The 26568-nt window shown below is 44.4% G+C and overlaps 1 protein-coding gene across 13 annotated transcripts in view; it reads right to left on the bottom strand.

Moving 5' to 3' along the window:
* The window catches only part of EPHA5 (EPH receptor A5), a 198401-nt gene that overhangs the window by 61683 nt on the left and 110150 nt on the right, over nt 1–26568 (bottom strand). For 7 of the 13 annotated variants that reach the window (XM_087735570.1, XM_087735571.1, XM_087735572.1 and 4 more), the window contains exon 5: nt 22268–22603. The exons of the other annotated variants lie outside the window; for them this stretch is intronic. In XM_087735570.1, coding sequence (XP_087591696.1) covers nt 22268–22603 — 336 coding nt within the window. The remainder of the gene's footprint in view (nt 1–22267; nt 22604–26568) is intronic. 13 annotated transcript variants of the gene reach the window in all.

Below are 26568 nucleotides of genomic sequence, written 5' to 3'. Positions count from 1 at the left end.
CAGTTCCTGTTGGGCTGTAATTTATCCTGATTCTGGGAAGGGAGAGGGAGACATTAGGGCATCATGGTTTGCCTGGGCTCAGGGAAAAGGGCTCTCTGCTGTCCCTAGCAGGCACTTGCACCCGGGGCCAAGGCGTACCTGAGACAAAGGGCTGCTGGAGCAGGGAAGAGAGGTGTGAAGGAATATCTTCCTATAGGGCGCAGATCCACAGGGAATTGCAATATCTCTTTTTGTTTTTTCTAGGGCCTCTGGAAATCAAGATACTGAGTTTTTCTCAAAGCTGGGGAACAGTTTGTTGTTAAGACCAGAGCCAGATTCCTTCATGCCACAGAAGAGCTGTAATTTCCCTATGTTCCATTAGTGGTTTAGTTGTGAAGCCTAAGAATAAATACTATTGACTTACAAGACTCTTATTATAAATTCACTCCTAGCAAGGTGATAAGGACTCCAGCTCTGATCCATCAAAGCACTTTGGGAAAATGCTTAACTTTAAGCGCATGAGTACTACCACTGCTGTCAGCACTTTGCTGGATCATAGCCACAGGGCTCAGCATTTTGCAGTAGAATCCTCATTATTGACTGCATTTATCAGGTCAGCTTCCAGCACGTTTACCAGCGCCTCTCCTATCATTAGTAACCTAGTATCTTATTTGCATTTAAGCAAAAGCTTCCTTTTAAAAACCACACACCATTAAAAAGAAAATAAAACCATAGCTACTGAATAAAATGCATAAAACATGCATGTTCCTGCTCCCTACCATAACTCACCTTCTTAATTCCTAGATTGGCTCTTTTCTTCATTCAAGACTTGCTGCATCCTTCTTCAAGCTGCTATCAAACTCTAAATCCAGTAAATTCACGGACCATTTTTAAACTGCGTGGGAAATTTCCTTCCCTGCCAAGCCTGCCACTCTGTATGATACACCAATCAGTCTTGCTGATGAATTCTAATATTAAAGCCAAATTACTGAACACTCCAGTGAAATCAGAGGCGGCCAAGTAAATTCCTTATGTTTCCACTTGAAGAACAGATACTGAAGAGGTGCAGCAGGTCAGAGGGAAGAATGGGCAAAGTCCTTAACTCCTGCGGTAGCTAATTTTGGATTTCCTATGGTACTTGCTCCCACCTACCACCACCACTCTTCTCTCACGTCTCATTCATAAATAGGAGAAAAGCATGAGCCCACCTCCTTTGACAGCACCCTGAGCTGGCCACAGCTTTGCAGAACCATGGTCCAGACCTTCTCCATAAGCAAGTTCCCCAACGAAGACCAGAAGGCTTGAAATAAAATTCTTTAAAAAAAAAAAAAAAATCAAACAAGTTACATTAGAACAAAAACCTAGACTAGTAAAACCTCAAAGTGACTAGAGCTGAAATGGGAAGGTTTATATACCTGTGGTTATATGTACCTGTGACCCATAAACCCACTCCCGCCCTGTCCTTGGTTTCAGACTGACACTGGCTTTTCTGCCTCAGGGCAAACACTGCTCAGGCTATCACCCCGTTAAAGGGAAATGGCAGACAAATAGAGACAACATCTAACAGATCTCTTCCTTGCTGCCAACTCAGACATCCTGCCCAGTTTTTTGGCACTTAAGTGTGACCATGGGTACCATTTGCCCTAAAATCTCAGGTTCCAAGCATTGAAATGAAGCAGACTAGCAAATTCGGCGCAGATCAAAGTGCACTACAGGTGCTTAGGAAAACATCTCTTCATACAACCAAGGGAAATCTGGGTACCTTCAGCTTCCTAAGGGGTAACCTTTGCAGTGTGAAACATGGGAGTGTGCAACGCCCATTTGGAAGGAAGGAAGAAGAGCTGCAGCTTCAACCCAGGGCTTCCCAGGAGGCAGAGAAGTGATTTATCAGGTCCTTGGGGAGAAGGGGAAAGCGCTCGAGGGAGCTGGTGGCTCCATACTGTGCCCCATTTCATATGTCGGGGAAAACACGGTGAATTTTGAGGGAATCCAAGAGGGAATCTGAGAACAAGCACAAGTTGAGAAAGCTACAAACAGAGACTGAAAGAAGCAGAGCTGTTCAGTCCCAGGGAAAAAAAAAGACTGAAAGAAAACATGAGTCTCCAAATAAGTAAAAGGCTGCTGCCTCTGGAGCAAGACAAGCACAGAATGAAATTTAGGAACAGCTCTCTAAGGACAAAAATAATGAAGCACCAGGAAAAATCACCCAGTGAACCTGTGGCATCTGTGTCTTTGGAGGTTTTAAAGCAGGTTAGATGAGTACATACTGAGATCTTTCCAGGCACATGGCTCTACAAAGGCAGCTGGGCATCATAAGGTGAGTGATAAAAATAAAAAGGATCTTGGAAAGCGGAGATCTGGGAGACATACATTTCGTGCCATTTACCAGCCTGCACGTTTGTGCCAGGAGACATTAAGGAAAACTCTGAATTGCTGAAAGCGCCTAGTCGCACAAAAGGATGGCACTGGGATAAAAGCATCAGACCAGAGGAAATAACACACTGCTTTCTGGCTCTGCCAGAGACTTGTAGCATGACCATGGGCAAGTCACTTCATCTTTCCCTGCTGTTATCTGTGCAATGAAGATAATGATAATTCCTTTATCTATTTTGACTTGAGGGGTAGGAACTAACTATTCAGATGCTGCCAGCACAATCTTTGCTTTGGCCTGCAGGCACTGCTGTAAGGCAAATAAAGAAAAGAAGGAATACCTGCAAGCATTACTCCTGGCAGCCAGCTTCTTCTATTTAAATCACAAGCAACTTGGCGACACCACGCTGCGCTCAAACATGGAACAAAAACCCTATGTGAGTGACAAAAAGGAAAATTATGGGGAAATTTGTGGTAAAGGCTTATTTTCATAATTTAATAACTCTCTCCAACTTCTGTTTCCAAGCAGAAGCACTGGTTGTGTGCTTAAAGACGAGCGCTGTGTAAAATTGCTTTGCTGAGGCGAAACTGCAGAGATCACGACCAAGCACCACAAAGCCTGGGATGAACACCAGTGTTTTGAATGGGATAAATGCAGCTGTGTATGAAAGCATGGCTCCTGACTCTCCCGCCCTGCAGAGGCATTACCTTCCTGCAGGCAGCAAATACAGACTCTCTTCTGACAAAATATGGCAGACTTTTCCAGTCCAGTTGGTTTCTGAAGGTGTTGAAAAGGATTTAGAGACAAATTCAAGAATACTCCAGAACAATTCTGACGTGAAAACCCAATTTACAGACTGTACTCTAGTCCAATTTTTCCCCTCTACTGCTGACAGGGTATGTCTTGCCTACTCACCTGGGTCACCACAGGCTCTGGAGATCGGGGCAATGCTACAGGAACAGGAAAACAGCCTGAGCACCTGAGGGTGAGATTGCCATCCAGAAACTAAATGGTCCCAACAGAGATTTCAGATGTTTTAAATTGTAGCTGCACGTGTGATGCATAAATGGACACATCTTTATCTTCTTCTCAGCATCAGAACTGTGGTCAAACAGGTTGCTGTCTGAGACACGCTGCTTAACACAATATACACTGGTTGGTGGCTGGTCCTCCCGCAACAGTATTTTTCACTGTTTTGTGGGTATGACTGATCAAAAGTGAGACGAGGTATATGCACACAAGATAGCAGAGTGGGAATTTTCTGCCTTTTTGGCTTGCATTTCCAATAGCACCGCTGTCTGAAGCATGAGGGGAAAAACATGTGCCACAAATCCACTTTTTAGATTCCTGGCTGCGAAACAAAACCAGTGGCTTCGCTATTGCTAGATATGGCTAGGAAGAGGCTTATAGGAATCAAGCAACATACTGCTTCAGAGTAAGCATTTGTGAAGCTGCACTCTCAAATATATCTTAAGGCTTTGGTGACATCTTCTCATCCAGCATTCCCAAGACCTCATTATAGAAAGATGGAGGCAAGACAAGTCTCACTGCATCCAGATTCCTCCTTTGGTTCACGATCAAAGAGCTACAGATCTGGTTTTGGCAAGTTCTCCTTATACTGATCACTCACCTCTCAGCTTTGTAACTGCTAGAAGAGAAAAGGGGATTTCAATATGATGGGTCACTGGAGGTTCCTCCTTCACAGGAGTTTCTTGGCTCTCTTCTCCACCTGGACCAGGGGATGTCTTGGATAGACCTAAGCAAGTGCCCTACTCCTTCCAATTCTCTCACCTTCATCTTTATTGAGTGTGTGGACCGGACCACCAAAAATTTTAGTGAGGAAATACGTATATGCATGTCTCTGTACATGCGATACATAAAACACTTCCCTATTTGGTATTATCCTGCATGTTTATGACTTCCCCTTGACCAGCCTTCATGCTGCAAGTGCTCACCTCATCCAGTGGCTGGCTGAAATTGCACCTTGAGGATGGCAGAAAGTAGTCCAAACAAGGCAGGTGACAGGATGGGGTGGCTACTAGAGCTTACTGCACCAATACCAGCTGCTCATAGGTATTTGCCTGCATCCTTCACAGGACTGTGATGATGTTAGCTCCCACTTGCTCTTGGAAAAAAGCATTTTACAGCACCACTGAGGGCTACCCAGCCAGTACAGGTGGGAGTTCATTAAGATTTTCCTTCAGATGACAACTTGAGTCATCCACAGGGCTGTCATCTCAAGATCAGACATGTACAACCGCTTGTCTGCATGGGGCCAGGGCTCAAGCTACTTAGACTAAAGAGCCAGAAATTGAACCCCACAGGTTTCTCCGCTATTCTGCTCTCCAGGATGTTGCCTATCAGGATGACTTTTCTCTCCTTAAATGTACCCTGCATAAATGTGAGATGATAACAGTAAGTGGCATTAAAAACGTGAATGATGAATGCTATGCATCAGGCAGGATGATTAAATAACTAAGTGTAGATTCTGGGGTATATTTGCTTCTCCACCTTCTGACATGATAATTGATCATCCCTAATCTATGGCAGAAACAAAACAGAGATTACCTCCTCTCAAGCAATTCAGCTTCTATTCTTCTTTGTTTATTCCCCCCCTCCACACACACACACACACAAGGGGAAAGCCCATTAACTAGCTCTAACTGGTTTTAATTCAGTGGTATTGAAAACAGGATCCTAGCGATGCACGTAATTGATCCCGTTTTTACAGGACCGCCTTCCAAGGAGTAGCAAAGGTGAAGCATTCGCATTATCAAGGTCACTGCAGTGAATGCAAGAAAAACAAAGACTTGGGTTTGCATCAGGATTCAATTACAGTGAAGTATTCAAATGTTGCTAGATTACCCCCCAAAATATGAGAAGCATTCTAAACAAGCTACACACAGTTAAGCGGGCTTAACAAAAAGAGCAATATTTAAAATGGTTTAGTTAAAACTCTGTACAAATACACTGGCTCAACCAGAACATGTTTTATGCTCATTTAACTTGAATTCACAAATTTATAGGCAGCAGGTAAACCAAGATAATAAATTTTGAATCAATATTCATAGATCTTAAGGCCAGAAGAGATAATTTAACCCTCCCACAAAACACCACTGAGTTTTCATCTTCGTTTAAATCAATAATGATTCACCCCTGGGGGCAGATTACCAAACTTCACCATGCAGTGACTTGCCGGAGTATTGCCCATCTTGCCCTGCATCCTTAATTACAAAACCACATTTATTAAAAAAAAAAAGAACATTTTAAGAAACAACTGGACTTTGTTCTAGAAATTAGTACTGAAGACAAAAACTATTAAAAAAAAAATCAATACAACAGTTACTTCCTAAGAACCTGAAAAATAAAATAGAAAAGGACACTTTTAAATATAGATATACACACATGCACACTTCCATGAGTCATCCAGAAAAAAATCAAGAAAAGCCTCAAGTAAGGATGTATGCTTCAAGTATGCTTTTTAAAGTTGAATGTCCCTTGAAGACGGTCGGTGAATTTCCAAGCAATTTTGCAACATTTATCAGTCTATAAAAATTTTAAAAACAGCCTGATTTTAAAAAGTCTGCAGATACTGAACTATCACATGTGATCAGTGTGAACTGTCCACACACATTGCTACAGAGTGTACAGAATTCAGCTCCATGGATTACCCTCCCATGGGCCTTTTTCAACCAGTGATGAATGCATTTGAGAAAAGTGGAAATACATTTTTCTCAGTGTTATCATCCATTCAGAATGTTACATAGCTAAGAAAAAAAGAAAAAAAACCAAAATCCCATCCAGTCGTACAGCTGCCAAGCAACTGCTTGCAGAGACATTTAGTACTTCGTGCGGTACACAATCACTTTATTTATTGTACTGCAACCAAAATTACTCAAGCCATTAATGCCTGTCTAACTTCTTGTGCATCACTCTGATAAGAACTTCATATTACTTACTTCTTTCTTGTGCTAAATGAAAGGCATGCTGACCGCGTAGGCACATCTTACCTTGTATCTCAAGAAAGATACTGCTATCAGCCTTGCATGGTTTCCAGTGGCCGCTTAGTTTTGTATCTGCTGCATAAATATGGACCATGAGTTCCCACTGGCATCACTGGGGTGCTGCTCATTTTAAAGCTGCCAGAGCTAGCTGCATTCTCTTTTGTTTATTCTGAGACTATGGCCTTTAAAGCCTGGATATGACATTTAAAAGGGCCATTAAATGTCATATCCTCTCTCAACCATGAATCTTGTCTAACACAGCAGTATATTATAATCTCAGTGATCTAATTCTCAAGATCATCTCTTTACTGACAAGACCCAGGATGGTCACTGGGAACTCAAAAAAATATCTCAGTCACTGACCCAATAATAAATCTGATGCTCTCTGCTTCATCTTTTCCTCAGTAAGGCATGACGAATCATATACTACGACTATGTGCTAAATGACCTGGGCAAAAGGATTTTCAGAAAAATGTGGGGGGAAAAAAGCAGTATTGCAAGACACTGCATTGTTAAAAGAATGAAAATCAAAATGATTATACTTTCATGCACCAGAGAATCTTGCTTTCTCAACACCCTGGGGAAAAATTTATGATTAGAGCCAAAATTTCTAGAGCCCAAACAGAAACACAAGCAATAGCTGTGAAGACATCCAGAGGAAAAAGTGAGAAGATCAAATCTACCTGAGACCTCAGGCCATACCTTGCATTTGTCTGCATGAGAGGCTACTCACCAACTTCATCAGAAGTAGCTTCCATACAACTAAGATGAGAATTTGATCCATTAAGGGAAGAGGAAACATAATATATCCCTCCAGGTACTGAATTAGACAAAGCAATGAATGAAGCAGAAGATACCTTGGACCTACGGTCAGATGCAGATCAACACAGAAAAAATTTACTTTTCCATTTTGGAAGAGATCCTATCTACAGTCTTGTACCATTCAGCAGTCCTCATCAGGGAGGACTCAGATGTACACCAAGATTCAATCCCTAACCCTGTATTCCTGGGCAGAGCACTAAAAAGTAGTTGAGAAACGTAGGGGAGAAGGGGAGGACGCAAATCAACTCATTTAACTTTATGGTGCAACCTTGACTCCAGCGAAGCGCGGTGCCACCAGGCCCTGCTGACTTTTGGTCTCTTCCTGGCCCCGCTGCTGAACTGTTGGGTGACTTTGGGAAATACCACTTCACTCTCTCTTGCAACCTGTAAAATGTGTGGGAGGGACGTTCACATCCCTCACAAAGCACCGTGAGGTTCACAGTTAACGTGTTCTGCTGAAGTGTGTACAACCTCACCTTTGGTGGTAGCTTTCGGCCTGTGGCTGAAACAATCTCTCCCCTGAGATCCTCCTTGTCCATCCCATCCCAAACATATTTAATTAAAAAGCCCTGAGTGCTGCTGAGCTGCTAATGACAACCTTTTATTGAAAAAAAGATTCCCTTGGCAAGTTGTTCCTGTCTTACTCCTAGCCACAATTTCCAGTCTTGCTTATGTCAGTAATAAGCCGCTTCTACCGATGCTTTGATGGGCTGACAAGAAAACACGCTTAATCCCCAACAACGATTTTCTCATTTAAGGTTGCAGAGCCCTGCACCTGTGATGTGTGGCTGGGGTTATTTCATAGCCAAGCCTCTTCCCAGTGTCTCCCATGAGTCCAGGTTTCTCTCCTCGGATGCTGGCACACAGAAATACCCTGCGCAACGGAGCTCGTATGGAGAAGAACACTACTCCCCTCCTGGCCCTCACCAAATCTTTTTTCTTTTATGTGTGGGTATAAAACAGGCAGTGTTGAATACTTCAGTCAGCAGCGCAGAAATCTCTGGAAATGCATAAATATCAGGGACCCACAATGTTATTGTAGCAGGGCTATGGGAAACATCTGGTGCCTCTCTGAGCGCTCTCCTACCACTTGACGGTACAACTGCTTGGATGATGGGAGCGTCTCTCTGACAAGCTCTTAATTCTCCTAAACTAGATTAATCTAAGTGCAGCATACAGCAAAGCTACAGATACTTCCTAATGGTCTGAAGTGCCAGCTTCCATGATGAATATACGCATCCTACGTGCAATTATGCCCGTTTCTTAATAGCATTAAGATGGCTGCAAGATACTAATTACCAAATAAGAACTTTGCAATTATACTCCATCATACCTTACTCCTGACATAGCTACTTTTAAATAAACAAGGATTTTGGTTTTGACAGCACCAAAGAAAAAGGAGTTTTCTCCTTTGATCCATTTTAACTTTCCAAGTGTGACTGTGGAATTACAGAAGAGCAAAAATTCCCATTCGCTGAAATACTACCAGGGCTTCACTGCAGCCATTTCACCCCTATTAAGAAACGTTGTTAGCCCTTTTATTAATCAGTGGGAGGAATGAGGTTATCTGAAATGAAAGCAATCTCACCTAGCTAATTCCTGCTATTCCCCAGTCAGAATTTCAGTGGTTGTCATAAACTGTTTGCAGACTTACCTTTACTTTAATTAACAATACCGCAAGATCCAAGGCATTCCCCGTGCCTAATGCTGATGTCATTAGATAAAACACATCTCTTACCTGCATCACCTGCGGAGACACTGGCAAACAGCTTACACCACAAGCAAGGAATATAGAAAAGCTTCTTTCTGAGGCACGTGAGAGGTATGTAACAAGAGAGTTGTGCCAAAGCCCCTCAGACAGGGAGGTACTGTCCTTGCAGTGAAGTAAATGGCCAAGTCCCTGGCTGACTACAGTGAGAAGAGAATTAACCCAGTGTTGAGCAATTTATACATCTACCCTTTCAGTGCTACCTCCGACATTACAATAAACAGACATCATGGTCATCTGGGTAAGAAGCCAGTTAGGTGAGATTATAACAAGGATAACGAGAACCCAATCCAAACCATTCTATGATTCTAAGCGTGGGAACCTGCAGCATTACACATAAAGTGAAAGGATGCACTAATGATAGCAATATTTTTCCACTGTTCACATGAGCACAGAGACAAATGTTGCGATCCGTCTCTGTCTGCCTTTTCTGGAGTGCTGTTTTATGACACAGTTAATGATTTGGCAAAAAAAAGTAATAGCCTTGTACTGCAGCAATTGCAAATGATCTTTGCCTTCCATCTTGAAAGATGAGTAACGGAGCCCTGTGTTTGACCCCTTTATGAGCATTTGGCTTGTGATGGGGTTGGGGGGGGAAGGTTGGAATAAACACCTAAAAATAGAAGCGTGCAAATGATGCCATGATGTACAGCTACCTTGTTTACCATTATCCTTAGCCATAGATTTATCACCATGCTCTTAACACATGCTGTACATCTTTTCTTTCCTCTTTTTTTTTTTCCCTTCCCTTCTAATTGGAACTCAGTCTGTGAAATGTAATTAAAGCTCTCATAAATACTGCCAGCGAGTGCACCTTTTTTCTTCCAAGTAACTACTAACATCTTCGAGAAGACCTCATCAACCCCTGATAGAATATAGACTAATGTATCTTCTCACACACCCCGCTCAGGATGGGGAAGTCAATCTTCCCACCTTCCACATAATTAAAGTCACCCACATTATGTGCTTTTCCTTCGCCACTCCCTCCCCTTCTCCGACACATGTATCACCCTGTCATCAGCTCCTTTCCTTTCATCTGATTTATTCCGTTTCTAATCACTGAACAAAATCCAGCGCTTTCAAGAAGAGCTGGAGCAGTGCTAGGCACAGCTCGGCACCAGTTTTTCTTTTTCTTGCCTCCTCCCATCTTACATTAACAGACAGCGCTTTTAACTCTCCTTTAAGAGAGATTATTTCCTGCAATCTAGAGAGTTTATTCATGCCTGCGAGTGAAAAATATACCCTCTTCCATTCAGGGTAAATGACTGAGACATTAACAATGAAATTCAATGGTACTTCAAAGACTCCTTTGGGCCCTAAAGGTTGTGTAGGGCTGCCCAGGGACCGAACGAAGCCCCGTTAACCCAACAGGTGGCTTCATTTGGTCTGTGAAAAATAGCTGCTACTTCTCTCACAGAGGAAAGGATTCTTGGATTCAGCGAAACAGCAGCTATAAAAACGTCTGACTCGAGGCATCTCTAAAGTTTTCAAGTAACCACCCGGCAAAGGGAGACGGTGGCTGCTGTGCGTGCTGGAGCACTGCTCCAGATGTGGCACCAAATCTCTCCTGCTATGGAAAAGGGCATAGACCTTCCAGGGTCCGATGCTTTAGGAGCCACGTGCGTGCCCTATCCCCATAAGTACATCATTACTTCTATGAGGCAGAGTAGCTGGAGCAGGAGACATGACAGGAGGTGTGACAGCCCCATGCTTCAGACATTTGGATATTCTGCCATCAAACCACCGGCGCAGCCCCTCGGGCACCTGCCTGGGGCTCAGCCATGGGGACCAGGGAGCAGAGGGCTGCGTGACCCCGGACAGCAGCATCCCAGGGGAGGACAGCCTGACAGCCCTGTGCGGTGATGCCCCTGGCTGGGAGGCCGTCCCCTCACCAGCCCCTGCAGGTGCTGTCTCATGGTCCAGGTTCAAAAGTTAAGAGAGGCAGAGAAACCGGGAGGAGCCACTGAAACCTCTCCTAAGCTCTCAAGAGGATAAACAAAGTGTCAGCGTCTTTAGCACTTCATTACTGCTAAGCATTACTGCTTGATTTTGTTAAGTGCTTTTTTTGGACCCTCATCAGTGAATAGTTGCCAAGCCACTCTAATACTATTACTGCCAAAGGCCAAATAAAACCCAAGGTATGTACTGAAGAGGTAGCAATTGTTCTCCTGCTGGATAGAAAGTCAAAAGGATGGGGATTTTAGTTACGTTTAATCGCCTGGGCACTAGAATTTGCAACCACTCGGAATGGACACTGTCACGTTATTAACGGCTTCATTTTTAGCAGACAGAACACAGTTCACCAACCAAACGTATTGCAGGCAATACCTTGCATTCAGCTGGACTTGGATCAAAGATTGTCCTTCCTGACTGATAGTGTAAAAGAGGGAAGAAGGGAACTGTCACTATTGCAATTAAGATTTGGGAGCAATCGGACCCCACACCGCACTTTTCCCCAAGCTATTCAGCATATTTTAGCTCACTAAACACTTTGGATAAATACACTGTTGACTGACATTTCTATTTTTCATGCTGCAGTGAAACTGAAACCACAATAATACTGAAACCAATTCAGAAAAAAAAAAACCAAAAAAAACCCCGAACCCAAAACTCAACAACCCACCCATGAGGTTAGGAAACATCTCCAATGCAGCTCAGGATTCCAGCCCTACCAGAAGGGCTCAGCAGGGGCAGAGAAGCAGCAAGAAGAGTCCCGGCCCTGGTGTGTGCCCTCTACCTGGTCACACTGCACCTCTGTGCCTCAGTTTCCCCACCAACAAACCAGATGCCTGAAAAATATCCCTGATGAAAGGCTGTGCATAAGTTGTAGACAATGAAATAGCAATTTACTGACATTAGTTGCCCCTTCCAATGACGCTGTATCCATCAGGTCTGGATACAAGAAAGCTGAGCCAACTTGCATTTATTTACTGCATTCATTTGCATAATGACCATGTATGTCCCTTCCATATTTTGTCCTAAATGAAGAACTGGACACTGTACAAGCTGAATTTAAAACAGCAGTCATCGTTCGTTGACTAATATCGGAATATACAGGAACAGTGTGAGGCCACGACAGATGCACAATTGTTATTTGAGCACAAGCAGTACTTATCAACTGCCTGACTACTTTATGGCGATTTGTTTTATAGAGATGTTCTGCAGGGGTTGCAAATAGCACTCGAAGCCCTGCAAGGCTATCTGATTCTGGCAGAAGTCCCCCGTGAAGACTCAGCCAACACATAGCAAAGGGTTTGGTGCATCACCTCTGTGGAAAGTACAGGGCATTTTGTCCTTCATGCACACCCAGCTTTCCTAGTTTCTGTCTGCAATTTTAGAAAAGGCAGAGATGGGTCTGTGCCCTCATGTGCATCCTTGCCCAGTCATCCTCCAGCTCCTTTCCATCTCCTTGCAGGGACCGAGTCGCACCTGGTACAAAGAGATGTACAATAAATTAAATAACCTGGTCATTTCTGCAGCGATAGTCTTCCAGTTTACTGAACTGGGTGAGAGCACCTCTCTGTGGAAACTGTCCTTGCATGGCCAGGCGTTTAGAGGCTCACGCCATAAGTCTCCGGCAAGGTCAGTGAGTGATTTCACGCTCTTGGTGCACCCTCAGGAGAACAAGGCAGAACCACAGAGCTGCGTGGTTTAATGATCCAAGGCAGGAACCCATCACAGGGAAGGCAGAGCCCTGGAGATGACAGGGTAACAGTGCAGTGCAGACCAGTCCCCTGTAATAAGCCACACTAATGTTGAACTGTGTGAAAGACAACTCAGGAGATAGCGCAATTAATAATCTACTTGGCTGAGCACCACTTTCCCTCCTTGGATTGAGGCAGATTGCAGAAAGTTAGGAAGAAGCTATGAAGGAATTGCACATAGAGTCCTATAAACCCTTGCAAACCAAAGGAGGGAGGGCAAGCCCAGTTTTCTGCTTTTACCTGATTCAACATTGCTTCCTTTCATCTCATTTAGGGGCACGGAGCAAAGACGTACAAGTTTTGTGCAGCAGGAGCTCGGTGGGCGATTGCAATATGTATTCCTGGGAAGGTAGCAAGCGGGCGCTGGTGCCTTCCACTGGCATTTTCCACCTAATTCTGCAAATTTGCTTTTGAGGCATCTTCATCTCTCTCTGCCAAAGGCCCTGCAGAGCTAAGGGGTCAGGAGCAAAAGGGCCCCTTCTACCACTTGACTTGCCCACCACCCCTGGTCAAAACCCACAGGGCGGATTTTGACAAATGCATAACAGAGTTTGCAAATTTTTCCATCAGTTTCCACAGAGCAGCGCTCTCTCCAAAGCTTGTCCAAGCTGAAGTGCTTACAGGATCAGGCCGGCGTGCTCGGCACATCTCAGCAAAGAGCAATGCATCGCCCCAGCTTGCTGCATTGCAGCAGAAAAACCCTCGCCCAGCACCGCTGTAGCCAGTGGGTGTCCTGCATCGATTTGTGCAGGGCCTTTTGATCAGACACCGTATTCTTAAAAATTATCAAGCCTGAAGAAGCAGGCAAATAAATAAATAATAATGCTTTCCTTTCTGGTGATTTCTATTGTACCGATCTAGCCGGAAATCCCATTAGTTACTCGCTTTGATCAGGACTGTTCCTCCAGGACCGGGAGATGCAGAAAGCGTTCCACCACGCCGGCAAACGAGCACATCTGAAGTGCATTTTAATTAAAGCCTTCCAACTCTTGAGCTTTTTGTAGTATTTGCATGTAGCTGAACTTTGGCCCAGCGGCTGTGGAAGAAATATAGTTTATTGCTGGGCTCTCTTTCACCTTGGCGCTGCTCTTGGCTCTCCAGGTAGAGCTCTCCAGTCCCGTCCCCACCCCACCCCCGCCCCCAGCAAGGAGAAATGGGGCAGTAAGGTGGGATAAAGCACTTGCCAGCCCTATTACTGCTATTACATTAACCCTTTGCAAGAAATACATGTGCCAGAAGTAGCATTTCAGACATCTTTCAAGGAACAAGCAAGAGGTTTGCTGTTGAAGTGCACTGTAATAGCAACCACAGTAGAAGATGTGGAAAAACCTTCCAAGCCTCGCTGAAACACACCTCTCCAATAACAAGCAATTCAGGGGAGAAAAGCATTTCAGCCTGATACTGTAAAATACTAACTGGGAACCTGTAATTTGTGCACATTGTGAGCTGGAGCTCAGTTTGGATACACCAAAATCTTTCCTGAGATGCAGAAGCCAGCCTGCTCCATGGGTGCAGACACCGGGTGAATCAGCGACCGAGGGGCAAATATCTGACCAAATGAACAAATAAATAGATAAATTACAAACTGTGTATTAAGCAGAAGTCAGGCTCAAGGCAAAAGAAAGCAGGCAGGAGGAAAATAGGGCCAGAAAACTGTCAGGTGGCCTTGCAGCACAGAGCCACCCTCTTTGAATGTGGGCCCAGCTACCATGTAATTTGGTACGAGGGCAGCAAGAGTGAAAGGCATCTGAACCATGCGAGCTTTACAAAGCTGTCAGAGATACCCACACAAAACAAGGGCGAGCAACCTCCATCTTCTGCCCGGCATGTGTCCTGCATGTTCATACATACAGAAACGTGTACACGCTGCCATATGCGTAATTACACCTTCATGATTGTTCAAATTCATATTATCAGCACGATAGTTGCATGTGAAAGGAGCAATGTCCTGTGAAGTCACTATACCCTGAACAGTGTTTTTATAGCACAGCTCACTCAATGCACAATTACAGGAACGCAAATGTTTCAAACTACCCTGGCTCCTCCACCGTTATATTTAACTTTACAGGGAGATTACTATAGAGAGCTTACTTGTAAAGAAGCTGCAGCCAGAGAGCAAGTGGGATGTTTATTAAATGCCTGTGAGTCCCCTGCTATTTCTCTATCAGCACTATTTTTGCATTCTTTTTTGGCTATTTTTGAGTCCTGGTATCTTAAGAGCACTTTCAGAAGTATCATCTATGCAGAGTGTTAAAAATGTAAAACTACTTTTAATGCTAAAATCAAAGAAATAACATATCGGACAAAGGAACTATCAGCTTGCAGACTGAGACTAGAGCTGAATAGCATTTTATTAGCAGTAAAATTCAGAAGCTGCATTCATGGGGAAAAAAAAATCTATACATTGATGTCATCTGGGCAAGAAAACCATTTTAGATGCTTTACTTTTGCTCTCTGCCAAGTACTGTGCTCAGCACAATACAAAGAGAACTCCTTGGCCCCGAAGACTGTGTTTTAAGGTGATTAGAATTAGATTAATATAAGATTACTTGGCAATCCTTTAAAAATATGCCAGCAAAATGGGAAATAAAATTTTAAACCAGCACTATCACTCTTGCAATGTAACATCAGTGGTGCTCTGCAAAAACACAATTTTTTTACAGCTCTGAACTTGTGAAGCTCTTACCACATCTGATCACAGCACAGACTGCTCTGTGCATTTTGGTAAATCTCAATATTTGCTCCTCATACACCTCTAAAAAAATCCAGACTTGGGCTGCCCAATCTCTGCTACTTTACCCCAAGCCTGAGGCTATGTTGCTGGTGGTGATCCCAGCAGCTCCAGGATGTTACAGAGGAATCGGTGTCAGTCCTGCTGGCTGCAGCAGCACCTCAAGCCGGGTATTTTGGGCAGCTCTTGCACCCTTGTACCCAGCTGCATGGCACCATCCAGGGTGCAGTCCATAGATAAATTTTCCGCAGGTGTAACCTGGCATTTTCTCTTGTGACTGCCTCACAAGTAGCATGCTTGGAAGGAGACCAATTCCTTAACCATAAAGATACTTGTCTCGCTGACACCGGGAGATGGTAAAAGCTGCACCCTACTGCACAACACACAATAGATGTCATCGGTTGAATCTCATCACGAGAACGTCAGTGCCTTTCTCTTTCCCCTTTTTAGGAGGAGGGTGGATGGGGGTGACTATTTCTTAGTATTTTTATTTTCATCTATAAATAAGATATTTTAATTTCATGGAAAAATTGAAAGGTTTGTCTGTAGATGCAGGCAAATGCTTTTTATTTCATCTTTTAATGTCCTCATATATCAACAACGGGGCTGTGTCACACACTTCAAGAATAAAAATGACCTCTAACCAGAAGTCATATTGTAAGTTTGGTAATTTTTTTTCATATTCCAAAGAATTCTTTCAGTATTCAAGCATGTATTTCTAATACTCCAAGTACAACAAAAAGACTTATAACAAACTATGAGAAAGTAGCAATTACCAACTGGGGAGTTATAAATAAAACTGTAAAATATTCAGCTGATCCATAATTCATTTGGTAGCAGACACCCAGCCATCTGGGCTGGGGTGAACTCACGACTCTCGACTACGATGGTGGATGAAGATTTTGCATTCAGAATAAATGTGTCCATCACAAAAAAAAAAAAAATCAAACAATAAACCTTTTGTGCAACACTGGCTTTCAGGTTTTACTTTGCTCTGCCAGTGTATTTGTTTTTTAACTACCTACAATTGCATTCTCTGATTGCATGTGACCACGCTTCAAAAATAAAGCAAAATACTTCTTGAAGCTGATTACCAGCATATGCACAGGACTTCACAAATGAAATGATTCTCTCCTCCTGCCTGAACCCTCACTGGCAGCTCAATACTCATTTGTGCATCTCCCTGGACACGAAAGGCGTTCACAGCCAGCAGAAGGATCCTGCTGCAAGGTGCAGCCATGCTGCCACACACTACTGTGCAGGATGCACCCAGGTTTAAATAGAGACCATGGTGTTCAAGGCAGTACTAGTTTACCTCTACTTATTAAAATATCCCTGTATTGGCCCATCCTGGTATGGAAGATTACACTTCACTTTTAAAAGTACATTGTTCTACGTTAAATGCTGCAATACCTGTATTAATGCACTGGAAGCTAGTGCAGCATCTCTAAATGACAGTGCTTTCCAAATAGATGGGCAATTGCAAGCCTTAAACCCTCTATTTATGCCACTAATAGCTCCTCTCAGACCAACGTGAATCTAAGCACAGCTTAAACTATCAGACATACTGAATTCATATAGGATTGCCTGCAGCTGCTGAAATTTTCTCGGAGTTCATAAAACGATTAGACAAATTCATGGGAGAAAAATCCATTAAGGGCTATAAAGCACAAAGAGGTTGTCCCCGGAGGTTGGAGAGCACTCTAAGGAAGCATCCGTACGTGTCTGCCTCATGCTCATACCCCTTCTATGGTATCCGCTACTGACCGTTGCTGGGAAGATGATGCAGCTCAGTGGATCAAGTACTGCTACAATGGACATTTACAGGCAAGCCCTGCTCACCACTCTGGCTGTGGAAAGGGAGTTTTCCAAAAATAAGCATCTGCTTAAGCTTTCGCAGGCCCTGGGTCAGCAGTTCTGGTTGAAAAGTAGAGCTGTAAAACCAGTGTTGCTTCTCATGTGGGATGCATGCACCAGGCTGCATCTATTGGAGCATCCTCTTGGAAATTTTTTGTTATTCCTGAAGAAAATAAGCAAGTTGCCCCCCTCCCCAAACCAAACCAAACAAGCCTGTGAGACTTGAAAGTTGCAAGAATCAGACCCTGAACCTTATAGGACTTGAACCAGTCCATTCCCAAAGGCAATCTCTGAAAACATGCTTCCCAGCGCAGCCATCTTCTCGCTTCATTTTCTGATGTTTTCTTTCCAGACTGTACAGGGCTGCAGTCTATCAGTTTCAAGAGCACACAGCTGCTGACATAAGATTGCAACAAGCTCTACGCTGCAGGTTTCCCTTTCCAAATCACCCTTGGCTTCTTTTCAAAGACTGGTACATCCCAAGCGCTAAGGAAAACACCTTCTCCCTTGCTCCTCCCCACCGCAGCATCCCAGCCTGCACAATCAGAGCGAGGATCACGGCTCTCAGCACACTCCCTGCTCCAATACCTTTCCAGCTGCTCCAAGCACCTAGAGGATTTTTTGGTCAAGCAAGAACCTAGCCATGCCTCCCAGGCAGCAGTATGGGTTGCCAGGTCCTGTCCTCCAACACCTTTGTTTAAACAGCATTGCTGCACCACAGGATGCAACTTGTATCTCTGGTTTGGCCTCAGGCGTGCAGACTCCTTGAGGCATTAGACATGTTAACTCCTCCTCTGTTAGCAAGCATGTCCGGATCTTTCTTCCCCTTCTCCCCCAAAAGACTTGAAAATATCATACAGGTCACAGAAGGGGATTGAACGCTGGCTTCTGACTTTTCAAAGAGAAAACAGGCAGGGGGCTTATCTGAAAACACACACAGAGAAGGTCTTTAAGTGTAAAGGAGCCCATGGCATTTGGGATGTCAGCAGGAGAACCGCCCCACTCTCACACCCCCACCTCCAGGCCAGCTCTGTGCCTGAAGCCATGCCCAGCATGGGAGATGCTGGAAATGAAAAGCAAAGAAAATTGCTCGGCTATTTAGGCTGGCTTAAAGTGAATGCTCCTAGCAGGTTTTAAGCCTAGAAAGGTTTTAAACATTGCGTCTTCCCGGTGTGCTCCTATGATGATACAACGGGCACGCAGGCAACCATGAATCACAACTGCTTTCTCCCTACGGACCCATTATGAGACACACGTCTCTGACCAAGACATCATGGTAGGTGCTTTCTGTATACAGGGCAGATAAGACGAAAGACCTCAAGGGACATGCACATCTCTGTCTAGAGTGATAGCATTACTTAATCATCCAGCTTGGTGAAACCGCTGAGAAAAAAAACGTCACGCGGTTGTCACTTGAAAAGCAAACTTCAATATTAGCGGCACACGCAGACTGCTCCCTGGGAACTGTCCAAAAAGGGGCATTAGGTAGCAGTTTCAAAAATAGGAAAACTTGAGCAAAACCATGAACAAGACAAGGATGGCTAACTCAATCCTATCATTGCCACTTATGAATTATTCACTGGGCTCCAGCCCGCACGCACGAGGCACACTTTTTAATGCACTGTGAGAGTGCATTACAGATGGCTCCCTGCCATCTGTGCTGGGAAATCCCTTGGGCATGTATTTTGCAGCAATTCCATAGGGAAGAACCATGCTTTGGACAACCCATGTGCCTACAAAGGGAGTAAGGTCCTCTGTTTGCCTGCAGCAGCTCTAGGGTAGTCACGATGGAGGCCAGCACATTTTTTACCTCCCCTGGCTTGTGGCCTTACTTGCCCTTTCTAGATACATGTTTTCCAGCAGAAAACATCTGCAAAATCCCACAGAAGTAACAAAGGTTTGGGGATTGCAAGAGGGGGACAGGAGAACTAGTCCCGTATCTGGAGCCTAAGGCCACTGCATCCCACGTAGACTGGTCCCATCCCAAGTACCGTCAGGTCCCCAGGGACTGGGGGAGCAGAAGCTTGCTGGGGTCACCAGCTGAGATTAGCTGATCTGCCTCCTCTTGTGCACAAAACATTACTGTTTCCTCGCCGTATTTCCAAATCTGATTTCAGAAGTTCAGACGAAAATTATATCAGTCTGAAAATACCAGCCTGATTGCCGGTGCCAATTCTTTTTCTCATTATTTTAAATTGGGAAGAGAGGAAGAGGGACAAATTATTTTGGAGAAAAACACATTTTTTTCAGGAAGCAATTCCTTCAAGAGCCCAAACCAGAGGTAGTTTCTGCTGCCAAAAGCTCCCATGCACAGAAGAGGTGGTGCGCCCAGCACCCCACTGCCTGCACATTCTCTGCAGTCCTGAAATTAGCATGCTCTTTTCTGGACGGACGAAAGCCAAACCAGCAGAACAGACCCTGGCATTTCTCTGCGGTGAATACCTGCCAGCGGGACTCCAGCAGCCAGACCTATCCCACACCATGCGATTTTTTCATTTTCTGCAGCCAGCAGTTCTTGTAGCAGGATTTCTCCTACTGCTGCAGTTGGCCTTGTGTCACTACCTTTAGTGACTCAACTTCATTACACCAGCCTTCATGAAAATATAATCAAACCATCAGAAAACCTGTGCAAGGGAAAGGATGAGGCCCCAGAGCTGCATCTCTTGGTGGTGATTTCAGTGGGAAGATGAGTGGGCTGAGACTCCCTGAAGCCCCATGTGCCCTGCTTGCTCTTATTTGAGAGAGGATTTTTCAGAGATGTTCAGCATCTTTGGGCATGGCCGGGCATGGACCACTCCACCTGCACACCTCCATTTCATGCCTCAAGGGACATTTTTCGGAGGTACCTTAAGAAAACAGGTATCCACTTTCCATGCTTGGCAGCTAGTCTGATTTGCAAAGTCCCCCTCTATGGCTGCTTTATTTCTGGCATGGACAGACTGGTGATCACCCCTGGGAGTGCTGAAAGAGCACGTTGCTGGGAAGCATGTTTGATGCTACAGCTTCAGCACACAGGCCTGGTTCTCCTCCTGAACGAGTGGTGGGACCAGCCAGAGAGACAACAAAATACAGTCACCACTCCTTGCTTTGGACAGAGGTTTGATTCAGCTTCCTGTTGAATTGAACATGAGAGCATACGGATGCAATTCCAACACCACACAGTGAATTAAACACTCATGGCTCGATCCATTAGTATCTCCCTTGATTGCAGCTCCACCAGAGTAAAGAGCGAGAGTGAACCAGAAGCTGCACTTACCCACTTGTCCTTAGCATGAGCCACGTTCATCACACGTCTACCATTTCCTATAACGGACCTTTCAACAGGAGGCTGGAGGTGATAATTCTGCAGGGAGGTTATTCTTGGCCTGATGCACAGGAAGGCAGCTACGCGGATAAATCCTGCTGCAACTATGGGGAGTCTGGGACATAACTCACAAACCAGGACCGTTTCCTCAGTCTGCACTGATCAGCAATGTATCTCCTCTCATGCATCTACATTTACTGAGGCTTATGTGGATTTAACTCCACACATCAGGGAAAATCCAATACTAGCAATGAAATACTAATGCAAACCCAGTAACAGGAAAATATACTTTTCCCAACAACAGAGTTGCTGGCAGCAGCCTTCACAATGGGAAGACAGTAAACAGCATTAGGACCGTGACACCCACTGATCTGCATTAAACAGGTGCCTTCAACACGTGTCATACTGCCATCCACTGATGTTCCTCCAGATTTCCTGCCACATCCATCAGCAGCAACCCTCGCATGCCTTTATTTCCTCTCCTTGAGATATATCTGAACAATTTGTGCAACACTTCCACAATCCAGTCTAATTACCAGGACAGGTATCTGAGGAAGTGCAATGCAATCGCACTCTGTTGCTGCTGGCTGCCAAGCGCGCGCGCATGTACACCTGGGCAGCCGGAATGAAATGCAGCCCTGCTCCAGCTAGCATTTTTCTGCTCCGCAGCGAGGATCTGCCAACCTCCATCTAGCTGTTCCGCTGCATAGCGCACCGGGTTTCCTGGCTAAGCCTTGTAAGGAGAAGGCAAGGGGTGGCTCTGGTGATCTGGCAGCACAGTCCTCATGGTCCCAAATGCCACTGGTTCACATTCCTGGAAGGGCTCTGCAGTGGACAAGTGCCGCTGGGGAGCCCTGAATTGAAAGGCAGGAAGCAAGTCAGGTACGCAAATCCACAGAGCATGAGGGACAAGAGAAGAAGGATAGAAAGGCCTCCAGGGCTTAGAGAAGCTGTTTGGTGTGCCTGGTGAGTTGATGTGCATGGAAGAAGATGCAATCGTGTTTTTGCCTCCCATCACACCTCCAAATGACAGGGGACAACAGCAACTCCCTGCCTGCGTCCAAGGCGACAGCTCTTTTCAACTGCTGGGCAAAGGAAGGGCAGACAGATCTGAGCCCTGGACAAAGGAACAAACCAGTCTACGTGATCTCTGCCCATACAGTTCAAAATCAAGAAGGACACAGTATGCAATGACAGCTCAGCCCTACCTTGTTGGAGAAGCAGTGACAACGTACCATATCTCACCAGCCTGAGTCCAGTCATTTTAGCATCACAGTGCAGAAGAGGGATTAAATTTCCTAAAGTCACTCAAAACAATTTTCTTAGGCTAACTGTTTTCAAAGTTAGGACGATTTAACCATTGGCATTTGGAATTGAAATGAACTCTTAGAAATTTCCCTTTCCCAAGAGGAGAGGCAACTGTTTTCTTTCTGGTTTAGTGGGTGGATACACCAAAATGCAAAGAAGTGGAAGGAACTCCGAGTAGCTGAGTGTACAAAGAAAAAGCCACAAATTCTAAAAGTGTGTCCTGCTGGAAGGAAACATGTTGAAGACTGCAGTAATTATAACCTATGAGACACAACCACCCCCCCAACACATATTTGAAGAGGCCACAGTCCAGCCCTCCATGCTGGGGACTTCCACCCATTTCAAAGGGAGGTCTGCACCAGGTCTGACTGGCTCGGGCTCCCACCCCAGACATTTCCCCAGGTTGAAGATCCACTTACCTGCCTGGTTTGTGGTTACATTTACAGACACAAACTGCCGGGCTCCGGGGTTCTGGTCGGACACTCCATTCACTGCCTCAATTTCAAAGGTATAGTTTGTATGAGCAAGCAGATCCACCATCATGACAGAGGTGTTTTTCAGGCCGGTTTGCTGGGGGAGGTACCTGACATGACCGCCACACGCCTCACACAGACCTGAGTGTGAGTTGCACTTCTTGCATGCAATATAATAAGACACATCTTTCCTTCCACCAGTATCAGCAGGGGGAATCCATTCCAGAAAGACACTAGTCTCGTTAACATTTGAGATGGCACTCCGAGGAGCAGAGGGGGGTCCTGGTTTGTAAAGTGAGAAAAACACATGGTAAAAACAGTATTATCAGTCATCCTGCTCTACTAGTCTCTAGGCTGAAAAGAGATGCTCCGTTGCTCATGTGCCAAAAAGTACACGGGGACCATTTGCAGCAGCACCAGAAGAACAGGGAAAACAGGGATTTGTTTTGAGCATTTCCACCTCAACTCAAGGGGTCTGTGTTGGGATGCAGCCACCTGCACGGGAGGACAAGATATGGGGCTGGCTCAAACCCAACAGGAGGAGCACTCCATCCCGGGGCATTGTCTCTGGTGGTCTCCTCGTTCTTCCTGCAAAGGGAGCTGCAAATCTTTGCTCTGCCCAAGTCACTGTTGGCTTCACCAGGGCAAGATTTCCCCTCCTCACCCCACTGCCCCTATATTACTAGCCCTAGGTCCTAAAAAAAGGCACGCACTGGGGTATTCACACTGCTTAGGTACTCAACTCAGACGCTGAATCTTTCCTCTGCATGCACCCGCCTTTCCCTATCAGCTATTTGGCAACAGTGAAACCTAAGCTTGGGCATCCAAATCACACCTAAGTGAGACGCTCAATGTAGCCCAAAGCAGATGGTGATCTACACAGGCCACTGGAAACACGGCCGTATCTGACTACTCAGAGGCAGCCTTCTTGGTCCCTGCCAAGCTCCAGCACGGTTGGTTAGCCACACCACACTTGCTTATCTCGCCAAGCCTCCCTGCTCAGGATGCCAGTGCAGCGCTGGTAAGGCTATCCAAGGAGGAAGAGCTGCTGCAGAGGTACCAGAGCTCCTGCAAAAGGCGAGCCATTTTCCTTTGTCCTGCTGGGAAAGGCCACGGCTGGGCAAGCAAAACCCACCTGGAGACACCTTCAAGACTACTTACTTGCAGAAGGTGCTGCAAGCTTTTTAACAGGCTTGTGTTGGAGATGAAGGGCAAGCTGCACATACACCCTGAAGGCAATGTGAAAGGACAAGCAGCAATCTCATGCAAGAGATCCACATGTTATATACTCAGGGAATGTTAATGAACGAGGGAGAAAGGGGAAATTTATCAAAGCAAGCCGGGATGGATTTTAGTCACGGCACCACCAGAAGCTATACAGCAAAGACTGGGATTTTTCCACGGGAGGTAGAGGAGGGAAGGCAACACACTCCCCTTTGTTTTGAATGAAGCTGTCAAAATCCATGAGCAGTTCCTTGAAAAGAGCCCGACAAGTAGCTTCACCAGCTAGAAATCCATACGAATTTAACAGCCTGTCTTAGGCTGTCATCTTCTCGTTTTGTTGTGATAATTAAACTTGATTCGTTATTTAAAACAGGCAGTGTTGCAAAAATATAATTACCTTATAAACCAGAAGCATTTTCTATTTCCCTTTCCTATTCCCCTTTTTAAGTCTATAAAATTGGTAACACTGATAAAACAGGCATGATTTCAACTCAAGCTGTTCTGATTAAATGAGAAACTCGCTGCCAGAGGAAATAAATAATCTTGATATATTTTTTTTCTTCAGGGGAAAAGAAGTTGAAGACAAAAGCTATGTTAGTTTAAGAAACAGCAGGTCAGCTTTGTTTTGTTCCGTGATCACTTCAGATCATGAACGGGGAGCAAGCCACTCGCAATTTGCGCCATGGGGACCCAGCACTATTTAGCTAACGACACCAAGGTACAGCCCAAGTCAGGAGTATTTTCTGCACTGTCATACTCTGACTGATATAATGGAAACTATGAAATTCATCGCTGGAGCTGTGTGGAGTTATATATATTGCATTCAGCGTTTTTTTGTATGTTTTTTACTGGTTAAATTGCCCTATTTTTTCTTCCACTGGATGAATGCCCTTTTACTGCTACTAGTACGCTAGGAAAAAATAAAGAACTCGGACACAAGAAACATTTACTGGACAATGTGTCTTTAACGGGGGATAAATTATTACTTTTGTAAAGTCACCAGAGGTTTTTACTTGCTTTGTACAGAAGAGTCAGCTGCTCTTCTTGAATGCTTAAAAACATCAGCTTCAGTGGAAGTGCTTTGAAGCTAGGGGGACTTCATAACCTATAAAATTAGCATTCTCAGAGGGGCTCAGAGAAAGGTCTTTAGTAGTCTACAGATATCTAACAAGATCTAGTTGAAGAATCCTGAAACTGCACTTGGGTAAACTTTGGTAAATCACAGCTGGGAGAACAAAACGGTGTTTTGCCTTCAGAAGAGGGGGGCCCTAGGTCTGCTAAGAAGGTCTGTTTTAATTTCGAACCTCCTTTTGTCAAAGACAAAGATATTAGCTTACTGTGGTTTTTTTGTTTTGTTTTTGTTTTTTTAATTTGCTACTTTATACTCTAAGGTAAGATTCACCCCTTCTGCACTGCAATTTACTGACCAGAGGCAAATACTTTCCGAAGACAAAGATATTGGTATTTTTCTTGATGGACAGCAAACCTGGTGTTTGCTGATGCACATATTTTAAAAATATAACCTGAGAGAGAAATTACCCTCGAGATACAAATATATATATGTATACACTCAAAGTTAATTGTAAACTTTTTGCAAGTAGAATATTACACTAAATACTATAAAATCTTCAGTTTGTCCCATGTGTCATGCTATCAAAAATATTTCCCCAATATGCTCTGAACAGCAATAGGGTTACCTGCCAGAGATCGGAGGGGGGAAAAAAAGGGTGTAACTTTATGTTTTCATTTTAAAGAGATGTTGTGCAAGGAACTGAAGCTAGGATTACTTAGTTAAGAAGAAACAAAGTACAATTACTTCCTAGAACATACATAATAATATTAAGAGAATTCTCAAATGCCCACAAGGACCGAACATTTTTTTTGTCTGAGGGCAATAATTATTTCAGACTGCATCACAGAACTATTAATTTCAAAATTACCGATCGTTACTTATAAAACATGCCTAAGGAACTGGAAAAATTAAATAAAAATGTATTTCTACCCCTGCGTACTTATCTGAGCAGTTGACAGTGGTGTAGCAGTTAGTTTTCTTTAGTGATGCTGATGGTGGTGGGGAGGCTCATGCAGCTTGGGACTGAAAAGCATTCACTTTAAATTAGGAAAATGTGATTTTATAGCTATACCAACTGGCAAGGGGACTTTGCAGGTGTAGAGCTGAAAACAGACATTGATGTATTCTCTAAAATTAACTAGATTTCAAGTTGAGGGAATCCTATGAATATTATTAACTTCTGCGATAATAAATAATAAAAACATACAAAAAACTTGCAATATTTTCCTACCAGTCATGACTCAAGCCTGTCTCGCTTTTGTTTCAGTTCACAATGAGATGTTCCCTTCCAGATCTAATTGGACTGGTTTAAAACGTTAGTGTCGCTACCTGCTCTTTACTGTCCCTGCCAAAAATTACTACCCCTGCAGCTGACCTGGGGTAGCACGTGGCCCCTCCTCATCACCTTCAGCACAAATATAGCTGGATTAGGACAAAATCCCAAGAAAGGATGCGTAGGGCAAGCGAGGGTGGCTGAAGCACAAGGAGAAGGCTTAGCTGATCGACTCTGCTTTTGGGGTAGTAAGCATGAATGCCAGCAGAGATGCTGCAACGTCCTCAACTGCTGCACCGGGGTTTGCAGTGGGCGACAGAAGCTGAGCAGTGCCTTGGTCAGCATTAACCTCTCATCTGCCCCAGAAAGGCACCATGCCTGCACTTATAGTAAACTTTCAAAACAAAAAGTACCCGAAACAAAACCACCCGAACATTAAAACCCCCAAACAAACTTTAAAAAAAACCCAAAAAAACAAATAAGCATAAAAAACCCGAACAAACATAAAAAGAACATCCCATGGTATTTGCAGAATCAGAAATTACAGCCTTTGCCTACATGATTCAAATTGCACCAGAAACCTGGGGGAGACAGGTACTCAAATTTAATTTCATTTTAACATGAGCTGGTCACCAAGCTTGCTTGTGCCTCTCTGAAAATCCTGCCCTACGCTCAGGT

The sequence above is a fragment of the Nipponia nippon genome, unplaced genomic scaffold, assembly GCF_047370975.1.
Source record: "Nipponia nippon isolate SJK-2023a ecotype South Korea unplaced genomic scaffold, ASM4737097v1 scaffold_6, whole genome shotgun sequence".
NCBI classification, from domain to species: domain Eukaryota; kingdom Metazoa; phylum Chordata; class Aves; order Pelecaniformes; family Threskiornithidae; genus Nipponia; species Nipponia nippon.
Note: the sequence above shows the minus strand (reverse complement) of the source record. Positions and strands in the feature narration are given on the sequence as shown.